Source organism: Anabrus simplex, chromosome 11, assembly GCF_040414725.1.
Source record: "Anabrus simplex isolate iqAnaSimp1 chromosome 11, ASM4041472v1, whole genome shotgun sequence".
Taxonomy (NCBI): Eukaryota; Metazoa; Arthropoda; class Insecta; order Orthoptera; family Tettigoniidae; genus Anabrus; species Anabrus simplex.
In genome coordinates, this window is record NC_090275.1 from 93339597 (window position 1) to 93357768 (window position 18172).

The 18172-nt window shown below is 40.7% G+C and overlaps 1 protein-coding gene across 1 annotated transcript in view; it reads right to left on the reverse strand.

Moving 5' to 3' along the window:
- The window catches only part of LOC136883334 (kinesin light chain), a 191491-nt gene that overhangs the window by 56193 nt on the left and 117126 nt on the right, over positions 1-18172 (reverse strand). Inside the window, exon 2 of the mRNA XM_067155570.2 lies at positions 1932-2227. Within this exon, the coding sequence (XP_067011671.2) occupies positions 1932-2222 (291 nt within the window). The 5' untranslated portion in view covers positions 2223-2227. The remainder of the gene's footprint in view (positions 1-1931; positions 2228-18172) is intronic.

Here is an 18172-nt window from a genome sequence, read left to right on the forward strand (position 1 = left end):
TAATGAAGTACAGAAGGACTTGGATTCGCCTGGGATTTCAGACATTGATATAGAAGATCGTTCCAAAGTTTGTGTTATGGTACAGTCTTGGGCCCCACCGCCTAGAGTCTCTAGAAGTCGGAAGCCCCTTTCACAGGAGAGAAAGGAGAAATTATCAGCAGGGCTCAAGAGATATTGAGAACAAAGAAGAGCATCAAGGAAGAACTAGTCATCAGCGCTCCTTAGTGTGCTTAAATCAATATTATTATTATTATTATTATTATTATTATTATTATTATTATTATTATTATTATTATTATTATTATTATTATTATTATTATTATTATTATTATTATTATTATTATTATTAAGAAGAATACTGACCGAGCGTGCTGGTCGTGCGGTTAAGGGCGCGCAGCTGTGAGTTTGCATTCGAGAGAGAGTGGTTTCGAACCACACTATTGGCAGCCCAGAAGATGGTTTTCCGTGATTTCCCATTTTCACACCAGGCAATTGCTGGGGCTATACGTTAATTAAGGCCAGGACCAGTTCCTTTCCTTTCCATTCCTTGCCCTTTCCTACCCCGTCGTCGCCGTAAGATCTATCTGTGTAAAGTAAATTACAAGAAAAAAAGAAGAAGTCCACTCAAACTACGTAATTACAATTGAGGAGCTATCTGGCGGGGAGATGGCGGCCCCGGTCTAGAACGCCAAGATCTTTGTTTGTTTTTTTGTTTTTTGTTTTACGTCGCACCGACACAGATAGGTCTTATGGCGACGATGGGATAGGAAGGGCCTAGGAATGGGATGGAAGCAGCCGTGGCCTTAATTAAGGTACACACCGGGCGAGTTGGCCGTGCGGTTAGAGGTGTGCGGCTGTGAGTTTGCATCCGGGAGACAGTAGGTTCGAATCCCACTGTCGGCAGCCCTGAATATGGTTTTCCGTGGTTTCCCATTTCCACACCAGGCAAATGCTGCGGCTGTACCTTAATTAAGGCCACGGCCGCTTCCTTCCAACTCCTAGGCCTTTCCTATCCCATCGTCGCCATAAGACCCATCTGTGTCGGTGCGACGTAAAGCCCCTAGCAAAAATAAAATAAGATACAGGCCCAGCATTTGCCTGGTGTGAAAATGGGAAACCATCTTCAGAGCTGCCGACAGTAGGATTCGAACGCCGAGAATAACGGCCGAGAGGAATCGTCGTGCTGACCACACGACACCTCGTAATCTGTATGCCTTCCGGCTGTGCAGCAGTTAGCCCCAGGGGCTCTTAACTTGGGAGCGGGGGTTGGCGACCACGGGACCCTTAGCTGAATCCTGGCATTGCTTCTTCTTACTTGTGCCAGGCTCTTCACTTTAATCCATCCCATCCGACCTTCCTTGGTCAACTCTTGTTCTTTTAAGACCTCGACGCTATTAGGTTTCGAGAGCTAGAGAGTCTTTCATTTTCACGCCCTTCACGGCCCTTGTCTTTCTTTGGCCGATACATTCATTTTCCGAAGTGTCGGATCCCTCCCATTTTTCTCTCTGATTAATATTAAAAGAGGATGGTTGCCCAGTTGTATATCGTCTTAAAACAATAATCGCCAGTACCACCACCACCATCTGAACAGCGGTCACTTAGTAGGCCAAGGCCCTTCGGGGCTGTTGCACCATGAGGTTTGGTTTATATCTGATACAGTGAAATTTTTATGTGTTATTGACAGGATTTATACAATTTATTTCAGGGGACAAATTTGGTTTCTTATAGGCGGACCCGTATAATATTCGTTACATTCCTGCCCAGTGGCTTGTTTCTTTCAGACAGCAAAAGTCCAAAAGATACTAACTTATGGTACCGTATGTCTAATAATCTGGGCCATGAAATCATCAAATACAAACATGTCACTTTAACATTTGAAGGCCAGTCTGTTATCTCTATCTGAAAGATTATATTTACCAGGATTGACTTACCGCGTCACAAGGTTTAATTTCAGTTTCCTCTGTCGGAGGAGCAGAAGATTCTAGTTGGAGTACTTTTTCTTGCTTGGCACAGAGGTGACTGATGAGCGCGTCCTCGTCCGTCAGTTGTTTCAGCTTGGCCTGTACTTCCCCTTCCTCTGCAGCGAGATTCGTCATGGCTGCCATGTTCTGCTCGGACTCATTAGCACGGAGTTCGGCTATCTGCGTGTGTAATTGCTGGAGACGGGCCTCAAGAGATTGCTTTTCCCATCGTACCAGTTCTCCGAGGGTGGAAACTGGCATGTGTGCTGTAAATTGAAAATATTATATATATATAGAAGTAGTAACTTCAGAGAAAATAGACGTCCGTTTTGGTAGTTAGAGAAAGTGGTAACTGAGATGAAATACTCTAAGATCAGTGGTGTATGCTGGGATCAAGACGTGGACTATCACTAGACATAGGTTACCACTTTTCGGTTGTTGGTTTTGTGAACGTCAAGCCTTAAGTGTTTTAAGATGCAGCATATAGTCAACGGATTAGTCTGCTGTGTTGTCATGGCCAGTGGCGTATGCTGGGATCAAGACATGGGCTACCACTAGACTTACCTTTTTTGGAAGGTTGGTTTAGTGAACGTCAAGCCTTCAGCGTTTTGAGCTGCAGCCAGTAGCCAACGGAGAAGCCTGCTGTGTTGTCCCTGATCAGTGGAGATGGTAGCCTAAGGTTTAGCAAATGAAAGTCCGGCTTTGTGGCTAAGTGGACAGAACATTTGCCTTAGGTCCGATGGCCCTGGTTCAGTTTCCAGAATCAACCCCATCATACTGTTAATTCCCCTGGCTTGGGTGTTTATGACGTCATCGCCATTCATTCTTTCCCCATTAGGTCAACACCAAGCCTATATAGATGCCATGCCCCATTATTATTATTATTATTATTATTATTATTATTATTATTATTATTATTATTTTACAGCGGTCGTGCCCATCGTTCACTGGTTAATTAGCTTCCTCGGGAGATCAGTGGTGGTGTCCGATCCATGGTCACGGGTTCGATTCCAACCAACAAAAGAAAACACTAAACCTGAAAGATGGCATTTCATTTTAGCAGATCTACCAATAAAAATAAAACTATATTGCTCCTCTAACAGCAGCCCTGCAGTCTCTTCCTACAAGGATGTAGAAGTAAACGGGACTGAGGAATACCCGCACTCTCTTATCTATATCGTCAGAAGTATGAGGTGAGGAAGTGTATACGAAGAGTAATGCATGGTTGATAGTTAGCAGTGGCGATCTGACGGATCGAAGCCTAGCACACCTATCCTCCGCCGGACCCCGCTCCCATCCGATATCCAGCAGCAAACCGCGTGTGGCGAGTTGAGGGAAGAGGGGCGAGAGTCTGGCGCTGCAATACCAGCAAATACAGTAGAGACAATATGCGACACTCAACGAGATATCGAGGGACAGCTATTTAGAGCTCCCTCTAGCGGGTAGACCTGAGAACTACTGATTCTGTCATAAGAGCACGTGTATTTGTGTGTGAAGTTTTTGGTGTTATTTATGCGTTTTCAGTGAGTTGACATAATTAAATAGTAGCGCGTGTCATTCCTTGATATCTCCTCTCAACATGAGGGGAATGGTATATGCTGTGTTTGGCTGCAGTAACTATGAAGTAGAGAAGAATGCGCGGTCTTTCTTTCGCTGCCCTCGTGACAAGAAAATGTAGGCCTAAGTAATATTGTGTTTGTCTTCCAGTGACAAAGAGATTTTTATAGTACTTCATAATCTTCTGACCTGCTCGACCCATATTTAACTGACTTAAAATATAATACGCATATTTTATTCTATAGTGCAGCAGTTAACCTTCAGTACCGATGTGGTGTTGTAGGTGTGATATGTGGGCTTTGAAATGTCACAGAAGTGATTTGGATAAGGTGTACAAGAAAGAAGGGACGTTACGCTTATATAAGAATTATAAGATCTGTTCAGATCACTTCCAGGCCAGCGACCTTAAAAATCCTCGACTATACAGCCAAGCGTATGTTACATTTTTACTCAAATTGTACGTAAATATTCCTCAAAGCATCACTATCGACAGCATTTTCATACTTTTCTTTTTTTACCCTTCTTCTCAGATTAAAGCCGGGATTTTATAGATTTTCTGTCTGTTAGTAGGCTTTATGTTAAGAAGAAAATTGTCCAGCTTTTAAATGTTATATCATTGCATCACGTGTGTAAGGAATGTACCGATATTTTTATTGACAAGTGTCTTAATGTGATGATACAATGTTTTTTAAAATGAAAAAAAGACAAATCTAACCGTAAAATTTCAGGCAGGAATGCTAAAGCAAAAAAGTAATGCATAAATGAAAGATTTCATTTCACAGCAGTCCATTTCACATCTTGTTTATATGTCTAATTTCAGTCTTTAAATAATAACCTTTTAAATAATTCTTCATGAATTTATCCAGAATTGCTTTAGCAACTTCGAAGTTAATATCTCAATAATACTTTCTTTCTAGACGTAATTTATTTATCCATTTTCATATATACATTTCCATTGATATTTGAATTTAGCGCGACTTTTCAGGTCAAGTCACTAGGAGCGCCACCGTCGAATTGTCTCCCATTTTAACCAGGCTAAATCCGTAAGTGTCGCGTATTGTCTCTACTGCATTTGATACCAGTCTCCAATGCCTTGATCTCAGAAATGTGTGCGACGTTTTTGCTCACTGCATTCAAGTTTTGTAAATGGAACAATGTTTCAGATGCTTAAATTATAATGTGCTTTAGTCTTCCATCATTCTCAATTGAGATTTGGGCTTTACTGATAGCCTCGGTAGTCCTCGGTATACACCACTGGTCAAGGCTGCTTCACAAGCTACTGCCCTGGCCTCTGCTACTGTCAATGGTAGCCTAAGGTTTAGCAAATTAAAGTCCTGCTTTGTGGCTAAATCGATAGAACGCTTGCCTTTGATCCGATGGCCCCGGTTCAATTTTCAGAATCAACCCCCTCGTACTCCTAATTCTAATAACTTGTAGACTGGGTATTTATGAGGCCTTCGCCATTAATTTCATACTCATTACGTCACCACCAAGCCTATACAGATGCCATAAACCATTATTGTTATTATTAAATCGAAATTTTGAATTCTACAGCATTACCAGCAGTTGTACCCATCGTTCACTGGTTTATTAGCTTCCTCGAGAGATCAGTGGGGTGGTGTCCGACCCATGATCACGGGTTATATTCCAACCAGCAAAAGAGAACACTAAACATGAAAGATTACATTTCCTTTTAGCAGAATTGCCTATAGTCTTCCAAGTAGCGGCGATTGGAGGGGGCGAGGGGGGACAGTCCCCCCCCCCCCTTTGTGGACGAAAAAGTATTCCATTTTAGCCACCTGATTCTTTTTTAAGTTTTAGCAGACTGAAGAACCTTAAAGGTCACCACACACAGAAAGCTAAGCTAAGCTACGCTATACTATGCTACGCTAAGCAATCCCAAGCTGTGGTGTGCTACGACACGAATAAAAAGCTAAGCTGAACTATGCTAGGCAGCACTTTTATTGTCTCGCTGTTGTAAATAATCAAATTACTCTCTCTGCACTACTGCTCGGAGGCATGATTTTTTTTTTTTTTTTTTTTTTTCGAAGAGGTTCGACTGGCTGAGATTGTGTAGGGTGTGGGGGCGGACGGAACAGATGATGAATCAGATATATGTGATAAGGAGTGAAGGTCATCATATTCCGGACTTTCACAGTCATCTGGGTGGCTACTTCAGTTATCTCTTGACGTCGATATGTTTCCTGCCTGTCAATGTTTGAATGTGTGCTGTAAGGAAAATTAAGCTATTAATACACATCCAAACATATATTAAGAAATGACACATGGAGATTTGTTTATGGAAAATGAACATATTGAACTGTCCTGGTCCTTGTGGTTCACACGCAATTATTCATGTTGTTCATTTTATTAGTGAAATGTTGTCTTAGCTGCAAAACATAACAAATCGAGACGTTCTTATTGTCTCATAACCTAGAATGAATTACATGCGTTTTAAATTAGAATATACTCAACATATAAATTCACTGGTAACTTCATCGACTTTTTAACATTTTAAAAATATTTTAAATAATATTAGTCATACTGCGTTAAACTGACAGCTCACCTTCTTGTACAAATATAAGGCAGAAGAAATTCCATTTGTTTGTGGAATCTCTTCATTTTTACCCTTCCTGTCCACTTTTACTCTCTTTTTGTCTCTTTAGTGCCTCCCTAAAACAGCCTCTCAGTCTAAGTTTTTAACTTCTGTACCTAAAACAATATATGCTATTATTTGACCTTTCAAGTTCTCAGTAACTGTTGATATGGCAGTTGCAGAACACCGCTTCAACTGTATCTGCTAAATTGTAAAAAGTATGCGTAAAACCATGTGAAAAATGCATTCTTCTAGAACTGTTAAAATTGTGATCATATAGCTAATTTATAAATGGTAGCCTACTTACATCCATTTGAAGCACTGAACTTATTTCCTGCCAACAGTTTTCCTTTCTTATCAAGTATGAGTAGTAATTTGATGAAGTATCATAAAGGCAGGGATATCTTTTCACCTCCTCAATTAGTCGTTCTTATTTTGGCCCGTTATCCATTGTATTAAAATATCGAAGTACAACCAGAAGAGACTCACACGACACGACTAAACACACACGACAGCCCGCCAGACCAAATGCTCAGAAATGAAAAGCGCATGAGCCAGGCCAGCTACAGCGAAGAAAATCCTCTGCCTAGCGATCTGTCTAGCTTAACTTAGCTTAGCTTGGCTTAGTATAGCTTAGCATAGCGGCCTGTGTGTGTCATCGTACTTCAATGCATTGGGAGAGATATTTTCACAACACCTCATAGCTTAACTTAGCTTAGCCTAGCTTTCTGTGTGTGATGGCCTTAACAGTTATTTTAAAAAATAGCCTGAAATACGAATTATAAAAAAAACATCCTTTTTACAGTCCCTATTTCTTTTTTTCACCTAATTCCTTTCTCTAATGACTATAATTATTAAGAAAAATGCGTGGCGGGAATACGCACAAAATGTCGTTCGTTGTGGCTAACCGATTCGTACAGCGTCACAGCAAGTAGTGGAGACTCGCGCAGCAGTGCTGTGAAGAAGGGTAGCAGGGGAATATTTTTGCAAAGTCATGGGCACTGGGGTATGATTACCCGCTTACCGCACGTATTCATCAGTCTCAGTAAATGCGCCTGTGCACTTCTACCTAGTGTCTGTTATTTTATTAGTGTGTAGTCAAATACTAAATGGCATTTTAAATGTGTAATCACTCCGAACTTCCATTTCATTGTAATAAATGAAAATCTACAGCCTGTTTCCAGTCATTAGACCGGGTCAGGAATGGAATGAATGAAGCCCCTGTCTAGCGTCGAGGATGGGAATTGTGCCGGCTGCCGAAGCCTGTCGCACTCCTTTGGGGGCAATGACTATGAATGAAAGATGAAATGAAATGATATTGGAGAGGGTTGCTGGAATGAAAGAAAACCGTAGTACCCGCAGAAAAACCTGTCCCGCCTCCACTTTGTCCAGCACAAATATCACATGGAGTGATCGGGTTTTGAACGACGGAACCCAGCGGTGAGAGGCCGGGGCGCTGCCGCCTGAGCCACGTAGGGTGTCTAATTAGAATACATGTATAAATAATTTTATTGTATGGTACTCTCATTACTGTACTCAACCTTTACGTCTCTATCTAAATTCACTCACAGAGCATCAAAATACTAATTATTTTGTAGATTTTTTTTTCAATTTTGATGCCCTCCTTTCTACCCGCGTTACAGCCATAGACCCGGGTACTTTTTGTTGTCTATACATTATTTCCCTCCCACCCCCCACCCCCTTCGAACTTCTTATCGTCACTACTAAGTCTTCCTACAAGGATGCAGACGTAAACGGGAGTGAAATACCAGCACACAATATAATTCAGAAATATGAGGTGAGGAAGTATTTACGATGAGTAACACATGGTTGTTCGTTAGCACGGACTCATGTGGAGTGAAGGCATATGACGCTGTTGATGGTGATTCGTCCGTCGGATGGAAACATTAAGCCTTGAGCAGACCCTTTGGTGCTATTCGACAGGAGCAGGCTATGTGCCGGCACCGGGTTTCACCCTCTCCCTTCCCTACTGTCACATAACACCTCATTCATTTCATCTCATCTCATACCCGACCTCGTAGAGAAACGGGACAAAGGTTTGACAAACATTATTATTATTATTATTATTATTATTATTATTATTATTATTATTATTATTATTATTATTATTATTATTATTATTATTACAGTATATTTCATACTTGTCCGCCACTGTGGTGTAGTGGTTAGTGTGATTAGTGGCCAGTCCTGGAGACCCGAGTTCAATTCCCGACTCTGCCACGAAATTTGAAAAGTTGTACGAGGGCTGGAACGGGGTCCACTCAGCCTCGGAAGGTAATTTGGGTAAATTGAGTAGCGGTGTTTCGATTCCCACCTCAGCCATCCTCGAAGTGGTTTTCCGTGGTTTCCAACTTCTTCTCCAGGCAAATGCCGCGATGGTACCTATCTTAAGGCCACAGCCGTTTCCTTCCTTTTTCCTTGTCTATCCGTTCCAGTCTTCCATCCCCCCACAAGGCCCCTGTTCAGCATAGCAGGTGAGGCCATCTGAGAAAAGTACTGGTCCTCCACCCCGGTTGTATCCCCTACTAAATATCTCACGCTCCAGGACACTGCCCTTGAGGCGGTAGAGGTGGAATCCCTCACTGAGTCTGAGGGCAAAACCAAACTTGGACGCTAAACTGTTTAAATAATAATAATAATAATAATAATAATAATAATAATAATAATAATAATAATAATAATAATAATGTATTCCTTCTGATCTAGTTATTTCATCAGTTTTTTTTTTCTTAACTCTTGAGTAGTTACCGTTCGAGAAGAGTGGATGAAACAGTTTTAAGAAGATAATGCTTTAATGTCCTTCTCACAACTAACTAATTAATAGTTTCGAAATTTATTTATTCATTATGCTTCCCTAATTATAGAGTTGCCACTACGACAAAGTATACTTACAGCAATTTTCCAATAAACTATCACTGCTTGACAGGTTATAAAAAATACTATCCAATAGGCCTAAATCATATTAGCATGGAATATGAAAAAATCTTCCACATAAATACAAAATAAACTAAGAATCACAGAGTAGCCCTACGCAAAATACGATAGTACTGACTGTATAAATAGTTTCCCAAAATTAATATTGACTTTAATTTCGTCGAAATGAAAGAAATAGATAAAGAGGAGCAGAAGATGTCTTATGTATTGCATGAGCTGCAGTGTACAGCCATGGTCATTGACATGTCTTTCCTGTACGATCCTTGAAAGAGCGATTTTTTGCTGAGTTCTCTGAAGATATTGTTTTTATTCTAGAATTGCATAACACAGCGTACTACGTAGGAGTAACGATTTCGCCTTATCTGAGTAATTCTTCTTTCACAGCCTTCTAATCTGTGATGTTTTGGAGGAACAAAAGATTGATATACGACAGCTTAATACAAGGATCAGTGCCCATAAGTCTTGGTCGGTGGGTGCAAAGTGGATCTCGGCCCACAAGTGGCCACGGCTGGTCCGTGATCCGACAGCTCTGCACTCCGACCGACCAACTGAACAGAGGAGGGTCGACCACGATTCTACTGTGGCTCTACGCCTCGCATTCGGGAGAAGGACAGGGGCTAGTCTCCACTGTCGGCTGTTCTGAGGATAGTTTTCTGTGATTTCCCATTCTCCTGAACTAAGGCGAATGCCAGTACAGTTTCTAGTATAGGCCACGGCCGCCAATCCTCTTACCTTCTTCGCGCATCTCCTTCTCCGATTCAAATCTCCTGGCCTGAAAGACGGCGTCACCGTCTAGGAGGCCCGCCTCTCCCCTTCAGGGGAGGGACGAAAACGTATGTACTTATGTACTACTAAATGTTTTAATTCCTCCCCTGAAGGGGAGAGGCGGGCCTCCTAGACGGTGACAGCGTCTCAGTACGGTAATTCTCGAGGGCATCAGCCCCCGTGCATGTAAGAGAACTCATTGTGGGACCACGGCGTCTCCGATAACAATAAAAGTAGATGGTAGGACATAAAACCAATCAATTCTTCTTCTTCTTCTTCTTCTTCTTCTTCTTTTTCTTTAGCGTTTGTCCCGCCTGGTGGCAGGGTCTGGTGTATGGATTTGTTGTCTCCATTTACATCGGTCTCGGGCCATGCCGAGACATATTGCACAGGTCGTTGTGCACTGTATCGGTCCATCGCTGTCTTGGTCGTCCCTTGGGCCTCTTTCCAGCGATTTCCATTGTATACGCTGACTTTGCCAATGTATTGCCTTCTGCACGCAACACATGCCCAAACCACCGCAGACGGTTTTCCTGCATTTTCTTCTGGTCGGTGCAATGCCAATTATTATTATTATTATTATTATTATTATTATTATTATTATTATTATTATTATTATTATTATTATTATTATTATTATTTAGATTTGCTGGGTTTGTGGCTGAATATCTCAGAGAAACTCGTTTGGAGCTAAGTTCTATATTTATGATCAGTGTAAGCAAATCACAGACACTTAGAAGAACGTTTGGGTTGAGTATGCCATAATTTACCATTCGATTCGTGATTATTGCGATAACATTTCTTCAATATCAAGAATAATCTATTAATCTATCAGGAATATCGCCGGGGGCGGTACGTAAATTAGTTTGATAAGAATCCATACCGACCCTAGGATACTTTAAACTTTTGACATGATCCTTTAAATGTCACTCAATTCGGCCATAACAACTGCAGAGATTCATTGAATAAACGCGATGTTCGATGCTGACTTTTCTCTACATGCTAATAGAAAACACTGCTTGGAAACTACGAGTATTTCATTAAATTTCTATCACACCCTTCCATAACGTCTTCCACTATCTACCGATGATTCTTCCATTCTTATTTGCATTTTTCCAGCCCGATCTTCCCCGGTGTTTCTTTGTAACGAGTTTCTCAATTTTGACTTTTTAATTTGTAAGAAACTTTCTAAGATCTGAACTTTTTAATTTATATAAAGGGTTATCAGATTAAGAAAACTTGGCACACATATCTGAAAAATTAGGGGAACGAAAAAAACAGTAATTGTATCTATTAATAGGGAAATAATTTACAGTGAAATATGTAGGCTATTAGATCAAAATCCTCTTCCTACTGATCAGTATACCAGACAAGGTGTTTAAAGCAGTGTTGCGGTGTCTACTTATTTTAGAGGATATCCCCTTAAATGTAGATAAAATTAAATCAGCTTTAAGTCTGAGATCGTTTAGATCAAAGGAGGGCGCAATTCGGCTCATTGAGCAGCACTCCATCTCAGGCAAGTAAAGGAGCAGAGTACAGCCTAGCAGCTGCTTGCACGGCTCTCAGTTACAACTAGTGAAGGGGCACGTATTTAAACAGATTTATTGTACGTAATGTCTCGTTGTATTCAGTGCGTAAAATTATGATGCAGAAACAAAATAAGTTATTTTGTATGAAAACGCCTTGTTCTACGTGAATACGTTTATTTATATTCATTTCATTAGGTTGCCGGTATGCGTAGGAAACAAACTTAATTATTTTGACATTTGATAACTAAATAATACTTCTTTAACTACTACCTGTGCTCACAGAAATACTGTAGGCCAACATAAAAGCTTGTTTAGGAATATAGCATAAAGAATTAACGATTAACGAACTGTACTATTGTGTTAGATAAACATATCTCAGCCAGGTACATTGCTGTGGATTTGTTTGCACCTTGACTCCGCATGTCGCCATCTAGTCTTTACAGCACGAACTACTAGAAGTCAGCTGCTTTCGGCTCTTAGGAGTCATTGAGATAACTTCAACGTTATTCGTTGCAATATGATCGAGAATGAAAATGTCACCGGGACTGTTCTAAACTTCATAATGCGATACTTACACATTTTAAAATTATGTCAGGGGTTGAGAAAAATCAAAAATTTCCGCAGATTTACGCATCAGAACGGGAACATCTTGATAATTTTAAGGGGTGACTTACACCTTGGAAGATCCAAAGATGTAAATTTTCATTCACTTTTTATAACGTACCTAGTCTGAAATGTCCTTTCAGTCCGTAGAAGAATTCCTTTCATTCACATACTACTCACATTACAACTCACGCATTTGTAATCATGAAATGAAATGGCGTATGGCTTTTAGTGCCGGGAGTGTCCGAGGACATGTTCGGCTCGCCAGGTGCAAGTCTTTCGATTTGACACCTGTAGGTGACCTGCGCGTCGTGATGAGGATGAAATGATGATGAAGACGATACATACACCCAGCCCCAGTGCCAGCGAAATTAACCAATTATGGTTAAAATTCCCGACCCTGCCGGGAATCGAACCCAGGACCCCTGTGACCAAAGGCCAGCACGCTAACCATTTAGCCATGGAGCCGGACTTTGTAATCATTTTCTTCATAGTAATACCTATTATAATTGGGGGATTTGGAAACACATTATTCCCACTTACACTTGGTCCCCATGATATAATCTAAAAGATGCGAGACTATCATTGGATTGACCTTTTCAAATTCCTCTGAAACACGCCCATTCTCAATTATTGCTTTTTCATTTTTTTCCGCTTATAACTTTCATAATTTTTAAGATATTGAAATAAATATTTTCATGCGTAATTATGTTATATCCGCCTCTGTGGTGTAGTGGTTAGTGTGTGATTAGTGGCCAGTCCTGGAGACCCGAGTTCAATTCCCGACTCTGCCACGAAATTTAAAAAGTTGTACGAGGGCTGGAACAGCGTCCACTCAGCCTCGGAAGGTAAATTGGGTAAATTGTGTAGCGGTGTTTCGATTCCCACCTCAGCCATCCTGGAAGTCGTTTTTCGCGGTGTCCCACTTCTCCTCCAGGCAAATGTCGGGATGGTACCTAACTTAAGGCCACGGCTGCTTCCTTCCCTCTTCCTTGTCTATCCCTTCCAATCGTCCAATCCCCCACCAAGGCCCCTGTTCAGCATAGCAGGTGAGGCCGCCTGGGTGAGGTACTGGTCCTCCTCCCCGGTTTATACTCCGATCCATTGTCTCACGCTCCAGGACACTGCCCTTGAGGTGGTAGAGGTGGGATCCCTCGCTGAGTCCGAGGGAAAACCAACCCTGAAGGGTAAACAGATTAAGAAAGAATTATGTTATAGAAAACAAAATTCTAGAATTATTGCTTTATCTCTCACTGTTTATTTTTTAAGTTCATACTCGTACGTTTTCTCCACTACTCGGAAACAATCAGAGAACCATGGATATGATTTTGGGCTGATAAGACGAGCAAGCGAGTGAAGATTCTTTGGTTATTCCCCTCATAGTAGACTCTTACGACATGCAAAGGGTACAGATAATGTGCATCCTTTGACACCAACCACAAGGTAGGTAAAGAGTTCCGATAAATCGAAAGAAAATTAGTCTATTCACAAAAGAATGGCAAGCCACATGAAATGTGAGAAAATGAAATACATTCTAGACCTCGTAAATAAATACAGTAAATATATCAATTATTATTATTGCCGGTCCGGTGGTATAGGGGTAAGGTGCCTTCCTCTTACCCGGAGCTCCCAGGTTCGATTCCTGGTCATGTCAGGGATTTTACTTGTATCTGAGTGCTGCTTCGACGTCCACTCAACCTACGTGTTTACAATTGAGGAGCTATCTGACGGTGAGTTAGTGGCGCCGGTCTAGCAAGCCAAGGAAAATCGGCCGAGAGGTTTTGTCATGCCCACCAAGCTACCGTGATGCCCACTACACTACACCTCGTAATTTGCAGGCCTTCGGGATGAGCAGCGGCCGATCGGTAGGCCATGGTCCTTCGGGGCCGTTGTATCATGGGGAATTATTATTATTATTATTATTATTATTATTATTATTATTATTATTATTATTATTATTATAAATAAAATCGTAACGACCGTGTGTCTGTACATTGACTATTTTCGCGACATTTCCCTACAGTTTTTTGTTTGTTTGTTTGTGTTTGTTTGTTTCTTTGTTTGTTTGTTTGTTTGTTTGTTTGTTTGTTTGTTTGTTTGTTTGTTTGTTTGTTTGTCTGAGTTCTTGTAACTTGAAAACTACTGGATATATTTCTGCCAAACTTAATATTTAGAATCCACCTGTCTTTGGGTAGGTTTTAGGGCCAATATTATTTCTGAAAACCTAAATTTACTGGGGGTTTATTCGAAACCGAAACCACGATTTTGCACTCCCGCAAAATATGCACATCCAAAATTAGTGGAAATCTGCCATCATTAATGGAAATCAATTTCTAAAACTTTTTTCTCATATGCATCATTTCGATAGGAGGATTAATAAGAGAGATATCATGAACGGTCGGTTTTTCAGGCTAACTCCATCGTACATAGCCCAAAAGGTGTTGTACGTGGAGCAGATGCCTTATCTATGTATAAAAATAAAATCGCAACGACCGTGTGTCCGTACATTGACTATTTTGGCGAAATTTTCATTTCGTTAAAATCTCCCCTACCCGATTGTCTTTGGCTATGGGCAAGGGTGCCAGCCATTATGAACAAATGTACCCATCTAAAATGTGATTGGCATTAGGCATAGTGGCCTACTATTTTAATGTAAACTCACCAACTCGGTGTGACTGGCAGTAAGCTGGCTGGCATTAGGAAAAGGGGCCTGTCATTATAATGGTAAGAGCACAACTCAGTTCTGACTGGCAGTAGGGAAGTTGCCTGCCATTATAATAAAAACTCCTCAACTGTAATCTGTATGAAAGTAGGAAAGGGGGCCTGCGATTATAACGAAAACTTCCCAAATCGATTGTGACCCCGCATTAGGCAATAGTGGCCTGCCATTATAATGTAAACTTCCCAACTCCATTGTGAATGGCAGTAGGCAAGTGAGCCTGCCGTTATGATCACAACTCTGCAATTCACACATTACATTGGAAACAACGTATGGAGACCTCCCCTTGCTGTTTCTCGGTTAACGCTAAGAGACATGCATTTTTTTTAAAATCCTATTCACTGCCTGTACTACAGTAATTTACTTCGATATCCGTATACAATGTAGAATACCGTAGTGAAGCACGGGTACATTGGCTAGTTATTATTACTTTTTATTATTATTATTATTATTATTATTATTATTATTATTATTATTATTATTATTATTATTATTATTATTATTATATTATTGGACATGTATGGCTGAGCTTTAATAATGAATTTTGTCGGGTGAACACCAAATGTGTCACCAGAGATCTTTTACATGCCGACATCGTACGACATGGAGTGTCGAATGGACTTTATCCGCCCTTCGAAAATCCGACTACCTCTGCCGGGTTTGAACCCGCTATTTTGGGGTGCGCAGGCCGACAATACCACTGATCCACAGAGCCAGCTTGTGTATGCTGACACATTCGAAGTTTTACTTTAATCATCTCCTTTTCCGTGCAACTAATTTGTTCATTTAAGGCTGGCAACACTGCTTTAAACCATTTTGGAAATGTATAGATTAAAATATCTGCTCTCATGAAGGTTAACAGCTAGAAGTATTACCTTCACTCGAAAAGGGAAAATAAGTCGATTAGGTGACGGGGCAGCAACAGTCGTCAGTACCAGAAAAAAAAACTCAAATTAAAAATCCTCAGAATGCTATCAAAAATAAATATCAGGTATCTTACCAGCTCAGAGGCCCGGTAGGATGATGTAGAAACATGGTTGCTTTGAATTATTTAGAATTTAGGGTTCTTCTAAACACTGAAGAACGCAGTACCGAAAGTCGATAAATAGATCCATTTTACAGCTCTATGGAAACTGATAATGTTATTTCTTTAAATAATCCCATTATTATCTGAAAGCTGTTGTTAGAATCGCAGCTTAACAATTAACCAAAACAAAACAAACTCCATAGCGCAACGGCTTGGCCTACCAAGCGACCGCTCCTCAGCCTGAAGGCATGCAGATTACCAGGTGTCGTGTGGTCGGCACGACGAATCCTCTCGGCCGTTATTCTTGGATTTCTAGACAGAAGCCACTATCTCACCGTCAAATAGCTCCTCAAATCACGTAGGCTGAGTGGACTTCAAACAAGCCCTCAGATCCAGGTAAAAATTCTTGTCTTGGCCGGGAATCTAACTCGGAGCTTCCGAGTAAGAGGCGGGAACTCTACTCCAACACCGTGGAGCCGACTAGCAATTTACCACCCAATAAAATTGTACTTATTTCAATCTGGTCTCGGTATTCTATTTAGTAAAGTTAATAGAAGAATTGAACTTCGTCTTATGTTTTCAAAACATATGCTTTCATAAGCTTAATAACTAATTTACTAAAGTTATCTCAAAGGTAAAAGCTCAGAGGTTTTAGAATGTAGTAAAGGAAATATAGAACAGTGAGGATTTGTCCAGTTAAAATATAAGAGTCTTCTACAGGTCGGGCGCCTATTCATGTTAAGAGGACAACAGTCGATACTATAGATCAAAATAGAATTTGGTTGATTGGATAAAACTGGATGCCACGGAATTTATTATTCGCAGTAAAAGGGAGAATAAGGATAATTTAACTCCATTCTTAAATGGAAGATAATAATTTGGACTGAGAGAGGTGGTGGTGGTGATTATTGTTTTTAAAAGGAAGTGCAACCGGACAACCATCCTCTATTAACAGTAATGAGTGGGAAACAATAAAACACATCGAAAGTTGAAGGTATCGGGCAAAGAAAGGCAAGGGCCACGAAGGGCGAGAAAATGAAAACTCCCTATGCCTCGGAAACCTCATAACGTCGGGATCGGAAAAGAACAAGAATTGACCAATGAAGGTCAGATAGGATAGATGAAAGTGCCCTATGTTGTGTGTAGATGAATATAAGTGTTTTAAGATGAACGCCGCCGAGTTCCCGAGCCAAAGGAATTAAACCATACGCAGTTAAAGTTTCTGCCCCGGCCAGGAATCGAACCCAGAACCCGATGAACCGAAGGTCAGTACTTTGATTTTTCACCCCAGTTCATTGGAATATGTCTGCTCCAACCCAAACAGTTCCCACATCACGTCTCGTTCATTACTTCCATCGCCCTTCCTCAATGAGAGCAGGACATCTTTCGATATTGGTTAGGCTTTTTGTTTTCTTGCTTTTTACTGCTGAGATTCAGTCTCGGATACCTCCTGTGGGTAGGAGAGGTAGGATACATTCACGGCATTCATTGCCTGTCATAAGAGGCGACTAAAAGGGGCCCCAGGAGCTCTGAACTTGGAAGAGTGGGTTGACAACCACGTGTCCCTTAGATGATCCTGGCATTGCTTTGTGCCAGGCTCCTCACCTTCATGGAAACCATATTTTGCGACCCGCGAGAGCTTTAAAAGAAATATATTTTAAGAAATGTGATGAAAATGTACAAAAAAACACATTGCTCATTCAAAAATGTATCAATTTTTATACCCCGTACAGACCCACGTCAGAACTAATTAATTCTTTGATATTATTTCCTGTTCATATGTATTCACTTGATCTGAATAGGTTATTTTTGTTTAAAAAATTAAAATCCATACTTCGGGTGGAAAATGAGCCCTCACAAATGCCAGTGCCAGTGTATTGACACATTACTCTTGCTGTCTACAATTAGCGGCGGAGAAAGACCAGGAAACTATAGGTTTTTCAGATTTCAGTTCACACATTCTTGAGATCATTGAAGAATTCAGCACACGATTCAAGGAAATTGACATTCTGAAAAGCAGTGTACACCTTTACGTGAGTCCTCTTGGTACTACGATCGAGGAGCAAGAACTTGGCAAGAACCACATCTACAACTTGGTATCTATAAGCCAATGTGTTCCTTCAAACCAGACACGAAAAGGGAGCACATATTTTTAAACTGCTATGCAACGAAAAATACCCAAAGTTAAGGTAATTTAGACTAAAAATGCCTCAATATTTGGGAGCTCGTACGTATGTGGAAGTGTCTTTTCTTCTCTAAAAATTCATTAAAAATGAATACAGAAAGTTGACTTTCAGATTCTTTCTTGTTGCTTCTTTTGAGATTAGGGACAACAGAGCTGGAGGTAGACGTTCGTTCATTGATAGATTCAGCTGATCGACCAAAGTACTACTACTAAATTGTCCTCCTTTGTTTTGACTATATTATTCACTAGCTGATGTACCCGTGCTTCGCTACGGA